Source organism: Acomys minous, assembly GCF_964271855.1.
Source record: "Acomys minous genome assembly, chromosome: 20".
NCBI lineage: Eukaryota > Metazoa > Chordata > Mammalia > Rodentia > Muridae > Acomys > Acomys minous.
In genome coordinates, this window is record NC_140502.1 from 19,679,775 (window position 1) to 19,689,610 (window position 9,836).

General features: G+C 56.5%; 1 protein-coding gene across 3 annotated transcripts; it reads right to left on the reverse strand.

The window, feature by feature from the left end:
- Window positions 1-1,306: 1,306 nt before the first annotated feature.
- On the reverse strand, window positions 1,307-9,451 carry FOSB (FosB proto-oncogene, AP-1 transcription factor subunit). 3 transcript variants are annotated; one of them, XM_084771437.1, is made up of 5 exons: window positions 9,050-9,451; window positions 8,219-8,787; window positions 5,984-6,304; window positions 5,387-5,494; window positions 1,307-4,066 (listed from the first exon to the last, which is right to left on the reverse strand). In XM_084771437.1, exons 2-5 carry the CDS (start codon window positions 8,342-8,344, stop codon window positions 3,605-3,607), a joined length of 1,017 nt encoding a protein of 338 aa, XP_084627563.1. In that variant the 5' UTR covers window positions 8,345-8,787; window positions 9,050-9,451; the 3' UTR covers window positions 1,307-3,604. The 3 variants fall into 3 exon arrangements, with proteins under 3 accessions (XP_084627563.1, XP_084627562.1, XP_084627564.1); XM_084771438.1 differs by lacking the exon at window positions 9,050-9,451 and having other exon boundaries at window positions 3,631-3,770; window positions 3,911-4,066; window positions 8,219-8,981; XM_084771436.1 differs by lacking the exon at window positions 9,050-9,451 and having other exon boundaries at window positions 8,219-8,981.
- Between the last annotated feature and the right edge of the window lie 385 nt (window positions 9,452-9,836).

Sequence of the window (9,836 nt, forward strand, 5' to 3'; positions counted from 1 at the left end):
ATTCTCGTTACCTCTACTTATTCGCTCTTCGGGGGTTACTTTTTCCCCCCCTCTCCCTGAATGACCAAATACATCTCAAAAATGAATTTAAGTTAGTCTCTAAAGTTCTAGGATATTCCTGATTATCTTCGATGTCTCCCCTTCAACGACTTATTCATCCATCCAGTTGCTCGCTTATCTATTTAATCACGCAAACAGTTATTAATCATATATTTGGCCAGGGGCGGTGGCGCACGCCTGTAGTCCCCAGCACTCGGGAGGCAGAGGCAGATGGATCGCTGTGAGTTCGAGGCCAACCTGGTCTACAAAGTGAGTCCAGGACAGCCAAGGCTACACAGAGAAACCCTGTCTCGGGAAAGAAAGAAAAAAAAAAGTGTATAAAATCATATATTTGTTTATTTGTTCACTCTGGCTTAGCCCCAATCTGTGTTTGAGGAACAGTGATGCGATGGAGGGGGGGGGTGCAGTTGAGATCACACCTTGAGTGTTTTTTAACGAACTGGGGAGAAAAGTTGAACGTTATTAGGCCAGGGCGACCTTGAGACGCACTCTTGCTGGATCCTTCGTCTGTGTCCTCGGCTTCCCGTTCTCAGACCTTCCCGAAACCCTCAGCGTCCTCCTCAGCCTCGCACTTTTGTCTTCTAGCCGCTCTCAGTCTGGGGCTGGAAGAGTCCGCCCGAGGCTAAACTCCCCCCCCCCCCCCCCCCCCCCCGCTTCTGGTTTGCTCAAAACCTGCTGGGGCTCCCTGCTGCTTTCAAAAAGCATCTGAACTCTCTGCTCTTAAGAATGCTACTGCCTGTTGGCTCTCCCCGGGGGCGACTCTCACTCTCCGCGCGCCCTCTGCGCCCCTCACCGCGGACCTCTAGCTTGCCAGCTGTCCCGAGCCCGTAATGGGTCTTTACAATCTTGACCTTGAACTCCTAATCCTCCTGCCTCCACCTCCCAAATGCTAGGATTAACCAGTGTGCCCCACCACACCCACCTTTTCACCCCCCATAGCTGTTGCTGAACCCAATGGACAGCCAGGGTCCCCGATAATTCCTTTCCCAGCCACGAAGTCTCCCAGACCCTTCATCAAATGGTCACCTCACGCCCTTTTTATTTATTTATTTATTTATTGCCCCTTACTTTTTCCAGTAGGTGGCACAGCCCGCAAACATGGGGAGTCCAGACAAATATCTACTTTTCTTTTCTCCTGTTGGTGTCCCACTCAGTGCCCGGGAGGCCTTCCTAGCAACCCAAATCCATTCTGCCTTGCAGCCATGTAATAGGTGTCCAGGGAAAACAGACACTTTGACCTGATGGATACATTTTTTTTTAAAAGCTTTTTATTGGCGACAGTGCAGAACCGAGGGGGGAGGGGAGCTGCCCAGTGCTAGACTGCCCCAGCACACACCCCCGGGGTCAGGTGCAAAATACAAAAAAAAAAAAAAAAAAAAAAATCACAAATACAGCATGAGTGGGGGCTACGGAGTCAAAAATTGTGGTCGGTAGCGGCAGGCCCTTCTCCTCATCATACATTTCCTCCCAGAATCCTCAACAATACATATTGTTAAACAAAACAAAACCAAAAAAAAAAAGCTACCACCCAGTCGCACTTACTCACAAAAGTCAAAAGTGCCATGTCCCCAACAATCCAAGAATTAACACACAGACCAGATGGATTTGAGAGAGGACACATGTTGGAAGCGGTCAGAGGGAAACAGACTAAGATAAAGGGAGAGACAGGGACCGTCTCCAACAGAAAAGTGAGTTAGGGAGGGGACACAGCCCGAGAGTCTGACTTGAATCCCCAGAAGCAATTTCTAACTCCACAGCACACTTGCAAACGAGGATGCTCGCACACACTCACTCGCACACGCACACACACACACAGACACTCATATATAATATATTTATTTATACATAATAGATATAAGTGCTTTTTGGGAACCAAGGATAAATAGCTGGGGGTGGGGGCGGGGTGGGGTTGTGGGATTCGGGTTGGAACCGAGACCCCAGGACAGGGTGTGGAATGTGTTCCATGCAGCACAGGGGAGGGGGCGGTAGGGCCCGTCTCCCCAATATTTTTAAAAAATAGAAATCTGACTCGTGGAATTCTCACGAGGTGAAAGCTGGAGGGAAGAGCCAGAACCCATATCTGGGTGGGTAGGTGGGGGCTCGGGGAATTGGGGGGTGGGCGTGGGGTAGCGAGAACGCAGTCCTCTCTTTAAGTATGCCAGTCCAAAAATATTTGAGGGTTCAAATATCGAGGGAAAGGGAGCCAAAGCCTCGGCCCTGAAGAAAAAAAAAAAACTTCTCTGGAAAATTGCCTCGGCCTCTGTGAGAGGATGCGGGGCTCCCAGGGCAGGGAGAAGTTTGGCGTCCTAGGCTGGGGAAGGCGGAGAGGCCTTAGAGAAAAAGTCTGGGGCCTGAGCAAGAAGCCCACCGGGTTGCATCAGCGTCACTCCTTTTGAGTCCAACTCCCTGTCGATGGGGGAGGAAGGAGGCAGTTGGAAGAGGGAGAGGCCCAGGGAAATCTTTGGAGGGCTGGGTCGGGGGGTCCATCCCACCCCGGCGCACCCCGCAATCCGGCTGCTCCCCTCATCATTCACAGTATATAAAGCGCTCCAGCAAAGACGGGCGTCGCAGCGCCCCCTGCTGCCTGAAACTAGAAAGGCCCAACGAGGACGGCCAAGGGCGGCTGGGGGTGAGGGGATGGGGGGGTGGGGGTGAGAGGGACGTGGCTAATACTGCACAGGGGGTGGGCGCGGGCCTGAGTCGGGACGGGGCTCTGTAGCAGATGAGGAAGAAGAAGAAAAAAATCCGACCCGAGCCAGTTTTCCCAGAAAGGAAAAAAGACTGGACAGTCAGATAGGGGTTCACATTTTAGAATCAGCGGGGAAGTAGGGTTAGCGGACCCCCAAATCGGGCATCGACTTCCCTCGGTGGCGGGGGGGGGGGGGAGTGAGGGGGCTCAATTCGTCCCGGAGGAGGTGAGGTTTTTGACCTCTTGGAAATGTTCGGTTCATCAGCTAGGGCCGGAGGGAGCAAAAGAGAGCTAGCTATCATAGTCACCCTGCACCCTGGAGGGTGGGGCGGGGGGGCGGGGGAAGAGAAAAGGACAGGGCTGTCATTTCCTCGTTGGGCCTTTCTGGGGGTGCATGCCAGCTCGACCTCAAGCCCACCCTGCACCCCACACCCAGCACGCTTTCCCTTCCAGCCTCACGCAGGACGCCAAAAAGTGGGCGTCGCCTCCCACCCACCCACCCATCCATCCCCTTTAGTTAAGTGACAGAACAAATCGATATCGGTAGGAGGGATGTCCATCCCCCGCCCCACCCCCTGTCCCCAAAGTCACCAGCTCTCCGGCCTCGCCGGCGGGGGGGAGGGCAAAGAAACCAGAGATGGAGCACAAAACACAAAGGAGGTCCTTCCGTCCGTCCTGTCCGATGGCGGAGGCGGCAGTCGGGTCAGACAGAAGAGTCAAGGGGTCCGCAACGGGGACAATCACACACACACACCCCCGACCGACTGCTTCTTTCCCTCTCCTCCTCTTCCTCCTCCTTCTTGTTCCTTGTTGCGGGTTTGTTTGTTTGTTTGTTTTTTGTTTTGTGTAAAGAGTTCACAGAGCAAGAAGGGAGGGCGAGTTCAGGGGGTCGGACGGCTGCTCGCTGCCGCTGGTGCGTTGGGCGCCGGCGAACGCGGAGACCTCCGGGCAGGTGAGGACAAACGAGGAAGTGTACGAAGGGCTAACAACGGGGAAGGGGTCGCCGAGGACTTGAACTTCACTGTGTGTAAAGAGAGAAGCCGTCAGGTTGGGGGGTGCGTCTCGGCTGGTCTGGAAGGGCAGGGGCGGTGGTGGAGGGGGCGGCAGCAGCCAGCCGAAGCCGTCTTCCTTAGCGGATGTTGACCCTGGCAAATCTCTCACCTCGGCCAGCGGGCCTGGCCCCGGCCCCTCTTCGTAGGGGATCTTGCAGCCCGGTTTGTGGGCCACCAGGACAAACTCCAGGCGTTCCTTCTCTTTTTGCAGCTCGGCGATCTCCGACTCCAGCTCGGCTTTTTCCTCTTCCAGCTGATCCGTTTCCTAACGGAGGCCAGCCAAGGGGGGGGGGCGCCCAGGTCATAGGAGACAGAGAGAAAGGAGAAACACTGGTCAGCGAGCGACTACGCCAAGTGGCTCATCCCATTGCGGCTGCTGGTGGGGGGGGGGGGGGTGCTGGACAGCTCCCTCCCGACTGAGGGCAACAACCCCTGACAGAGACTCTTGGTAGACTATGAGACTTGGAGCCTCAGTTTCCCCCATCTGACCAAAAGATAGTTGAGAAAAGGCCAGATCTCTGATGGGCAAGAACTCCAAGCCTGGTGTGGAGGTGAGCGCCTGCCACCCCATCACTCAGAGGCTGTGGCAGCGGGAGGGCTATTTGTTTGAGGCCAGCCAGTACTAAGGAGCACTCTGCCTTAAAAGGGGTGAAAGGGGCACTACGGCTCAGTGAGTAAAAGCGATTGCCAGCAAGCCTGGCAAGTTGAGTTTGCTCCCCGGGACCCACAAGATAGAAGGAGAGAACCAACTCTGAAAATTGCCCTCTGGCCTTCACGTGTGTGCTGTGGCAAATAAATAAATAAATAAATAAATGCAATTTTTTTTTGTTTTGTTTTTTGAGACAGGGTTTCTCTGTGTAGCCTTGGCTGTCCTGGACTCACGCAATAATTTTCTTAAAGAGAAAAAAGATAAGCACTTGAAGTTTGTTGAGTGAGTAAACAGTGGTTATCGGTTGTTGTTGTTGTTGTTATTTGTTTTTTTGTTTTGTTTGTTTGTTTGTTTTAGTGTGGTTCTGTTGCCCGGCTCCTTCGGCCTCCCAGTAGGAAAGCAGAGGTTTCAGGGGGCAAGAGGTATGAAACCTTCGGGCCTAAAGTGAGTGAGGAACCTGAGGTAGAAGAAAAAAGGGGCAGGTAGGGTGGGTGGACACCAACAGCTCAAGTTCGGGAGGACTGTAGGTGGCTGGGGCAGCAGGTAAGAAATTGACGTAGCATAAAATAATTTAGTTCCTAGCCATCGAGGGGGAAAAAAATGGAAGCATGGAGGCAAAATGGACCATTCTTTATCCAGGACAAAGGGAGAGAATTACTTCCTCCAGCTTGTCCCCTTAGGCTGACAGAAAGCCAGGAGGGTGACATGGGGGGACATATTCGGGAAAAGTGGGCAACAGCCGGAAATAAGCGGGGGGGGGGGGGGTCTGAGCATGCGCATAGCGCTCCGCCATCAGGCTGCACTGCCCTTTGTTCCCTAAATGGGAACCCTCGCTCAGGACGTAGGCATAGTGAGAAAGAAATTGGGAAGGGGGCGGGCAAAGGAAGCCAGAGAGCCCCCAGCACAGCCTCGCGACAGCTCAGAAGCTCTCCTTACCGCCTGGAGTCGATCTGTCAGCTCCCTCCGACGGTTTCTGCACTTGGCCGCAGCCAACTTGTTGCGTTCTCGGCGGACCCTTCGCTTCTCTTCTTCTTCTGGCGTAAGCTGAGTCAAAGAGATGAGGGCTGTGAGATTTGGGGGATCTCTATCAGCCAGCCCCAAGAAACACCCCCAAACAACAACCACTAGTCCTCACTGGCAGGAATGATGAAGTTCCATCAATCTTGAGGCCTTGAGGACCCCCCCCCGCCCCCACAACTTAATAGTGACGACGCTACGGTCACCCTCTCTCACCTCCCTCACCCCCAGGATAACTTTTTAAAAATAATGATCTCTTGCAGTCCAGCTTGGATTCAAACTCAGTGAGAAGCACCGGCTGGCCTCCAACTCCCGATCCTTCTGTCTGCACCTCCAGAGAGCTGGGGTTACAGACCTGCCCAACCATTCCTGACTTATGCTGTGCCGGGGGATCTACATCACGCACGCCATCACGCACGCCAGCACGCACGCCAGCACGCACGCCAGCAAGCACTCCACCAACTAAGCCCAAATCCCTAGGCTCCTCCAGATTAACTCCTGAGGCCTCATACTTACTGTCTCTTCTCGGGGTCTTCTAGGCCTGGCTCTGGATGGGCGGGCAGGCCCGGGTCCACTGGTGGCAGCGCTGGTTGAAGGCCCAGCACTTCCGCTTGCTCCAGCAGCGCTGTAGGCACTGAGGCCCGGGGTTGAGTAGCTGGTTCCTGGCATGTCATATGGGTCAACAACCGGAGGTTGGGAGGCCAGTGGCTGCCCCTGGGACTGGGCCATGGAAGAGATGAGGGTGGGTTGCACAAGCCACTGGAGGTCCTGGCTGGTTGTAATTGCGGTGACCGTTGGCACGAAGGAGCCGGGCATTTCCCCGAGACCGGCGCACTCCTACGGGGTGAGACATACACACACAGGCGTAGACACACAAACAAAGCCACCGACACACGCACGCCCAACACACATAACACACACCGACCCCTGTGAGTGAGCACAGGGTGAGCGGGTGTGGATGTGTGTGTGTCACAGGCAAAAAGCCACAACACCCACCCTTCCACTACACCGTGACGCAGTGGTTAATGAGAGATTCTGTTCAACTGCCGTGTACCTCCTCCTTTTTCCTCGGGGAAAGGTTGCAGCGGTGGTGAATCACACCCCGGGTTGGTGACTCTTAGGTGTGTGTGGGGGGGGTGGTGGTGGAGGGGAGGCTGGACAGAGCCTGGTGACAGAGCCTCCCGGGATGGAGACACACACACACACACATACAGTCATAGCACCCCACCCCCACCCCCACCCCAGAAGGAAGGAGAGGGAGAGGCCTTAGCCCAAGCCTTCCTCTCCACTCAACACACAAACACACCCCCCCCTACACACACACTGTATGAGGGCTCCCGCAGGGGCGGAGATCCCAGCTCCAGGGGTGTTGGGGGAAACCGGTCTAAGAGTTGAGCTCAGTCTCTTCCTCACTGAGACCAAGGGACGGGTTTTTCAGTGGACTGATAGTGAACAGTGACTGTGAGGTTCCATCGGATTGTCTCGCAAGGTTTTGGGGGGATGATGTAGGATCTGCGTCCCAGAACCCAAGAAGCGCACATCACCTCCCCCCCCCCAATCCCCCATCCCTTCCCGCAAGAGGCTTAACTACTCTAGGGGGCGTGGAGAGGGAAGGGCTGACGCCCTGGCCAATCAGAGCCCTGAGAACCAGGGGAAGGCGGACCTTTTAGAGACCACCTGGCTGCCTCCCCGCCGGCTAGCTCAGCTAGTGTCTGAACACCTCGGCTGGACCGAGTGACCAAAGCGCGGAGAGCGCGTCCCGGTGTGCCTGGAGACGGGGTGGCGGCCTCCGGTTCGCCTTAGAGGCGCTAGCATTCAGCCGGGAGCCCCTTGCTTCTGACAGCAGAGGGACCAAGTCCCCACAGAGTCCTCGCGAACCCATGGGGTGGCACAGAGTCGCCCGATCGCGACCGACCAGAATCCCTCAGCTCTGCCTTTCGGACACCACCCCACACAGGCACAGAAGAACCACAAAAAGCAAGGGGGGGACGCAGCTACGCTCTACAAATAGGAAGCGGGCGTTGATTGGCTGAAGCCCGCTCCGCGAGAACCAATCAGAAAGCCGCGCTGCCCCCTCCCCCTAGCAACGTGGCCTCGGCGTTCCAAAATAGAACGTGCCCGGGACGTCAGGGGCGGGGCGGAGGGGGCGCTGCGCGCCGTGCGTGCCCCGCGTCAGACGGAGGATTCCAGCGCGTCAGCCTTTACGCACGGGTCCCCCGTTACGTCTCCGCGCAGGAGGCGGAGGCAGCGTGACCGGGGTTCGAGGCTCGAACTCCCGCCGGGTGGAGGGCGACCGGGGCCCTGCAGTCGGCGCTTGGAAGGAGGAGGGCAGAGGAGGAGGCTACTGGAAGCTTCTCTAGAGTTTTTTGGGTTTTGTTGTTGTTGTTTTTTTCTTTTTTCTTTTCTGACCTGACTTGCCTAGCTCTGGATTAGGGGAGCCGGAGCTCGGCTAAAAGTTCTCCGCTTCTGCTAACCGCCGCGTACACTTTGCACCGGGCATCGCCAGCGCTTGCCCAACTGCATTCCATTCCCGCGCTCCGCGCACATAACCGGTTGCAAACATCTCTCCATTCTTTGACAGTTTGCAAACAACAAAAACCGAAGCGCAAACCGAGCTTCTTGCTTTCCTGGATTTTTTTTTTTTTTTTTGGCGCGTCTCTATTTGAGAGGATGCTCAACCCACACTTTAGACTTAAAGAAATAGGTTATTTTTCACCCCCACGACCACCACGTTTGCCATCTAGATCTTACCTGGGAGGCGGCGGCGGCGGGTGGACTGCCGAAGGAGTCCACCGAAGACAGGTACTGAGACTCGGCGGAGGGTGATGAGCTACACCGGGAGCCGGAGTCGTAGTCTCCGGGGAAAGCTTGAAACATTTCCCTGGGCACAGGGGGGCCCCTGTGACCACGCTGAGGTCGCCGGGAAGCCAATGCTATGGCCGAGTGGGATGAGATGTGAGTCCGGAGTGGACCGGACACGTCCCCAAAGTGCGCTGCTCAAGGGAGCTCAGCCTCCGGCTCGGAGGACTGCCCAAGTTTCGATGCAAGTCCCCTCAGCAAGCGCCCAGGTCCCCTTCAAGCCGCCGCTGTACCTCCTGAAAGTCCAGGCTCCGTCGGTTTCACGGGGGGCGACTCGGGGGGATCGCTCCCCGCCCAGAGACCCGCCGCGCAGTGCCGCCGTGCAGCGTGCGCTTCGGATGTGGTTCCAATCCTTTCCAGGCGTCCCAGGAAATGAAGGAGGACAGAGGGGCGCGATCCAGAAGCCCACAGAAAAGTAAGTCGATCCTCGGGACGAAACGGAAGAACGCTCTAGAAGGAGTCTTGCAAAAAAAGAAACCCACAAAACTTTCTCTCCGGTTTAAAAAAAAATTATATAGATATATATATATATAATTTTCACGGCCGCCAAGAAGAAGAAGAAGAAGAAGAGTCACCAGTAGTCAAGTCCCGCAAGCCCAGGCTCCGCGTGTCCCCGGCGTAGCCGCTCCAGTCTTATGAATGAAGCTGGGAGCCGCCGGGCTGAATTTATGCCTCCCGGACCCGCCCCCCCCGCTTGCGTCACCCTCTGCTCCGTGCACAAACCTCCCGATCGCTCCTTCCTCGCCGCCCGAGCCCCTTGTGGCGCCCCCCCAGGGCCTCGTGCACCCGCCACTTGCCCATAGGGTGACCCCGGTGGTCTCGGGGGTCTCCAGGGCTGCATTCTGAGGGTCTTCGCGGGAGGGGATCCCGCCCCGCGCTCTCCGGAGTTCCTGTGACGCAATTAGCCATATAAGGAGCTCGGCCGGCGCGGCCGAGTGTTTGTTTGGTATCCTAGCAATGACGTCAGAGGGAATCCCTCGCTCCGGCGCGCACCCGCCCGCCGCCGCCGCCGCCGCCGCCGCGCCGTGCGGAACCCGCCCGCGCCTGCGCAGTGCCACGCCGCCCCGGGGGCTGAGATTGACAAGCGCCAGAACTACCCGGGAAGACCTCTGCTGACCCTTGCTGGGGAAGGTGCGCCCCCAAATGTCCAGGCCTGCTTACCCCTGCGACTCCATCCTCCCCCAAACCTGTGCAGCGCCCCCGCTGGTGGAAGAGAGCAGGTTCCCCAGTGCAGATCCTAGTGAGAGGGGTGTAGTCAATCTAGGAGGGGGAAACTGAGGCTCAGGCAGGCTTGGAGGGACTGTGATGTCCCCACGTGTAGGCAGAGGTAAAGATGGAGCCCCCAACCCACTAGCTTTGTCCCGCGTTCTGCCTGACAACGCTGAGCTTGAAAAATGTGCATCCTTCCTGAGCTAAAACTTCAGTGCCCACAGCTAAGGATGGGTGGCTACCTCGGTATTGAAGCGGGTGGGTAGTGAGTGCTTCAGGCTCCATGGTGTTGGGAGCTTCT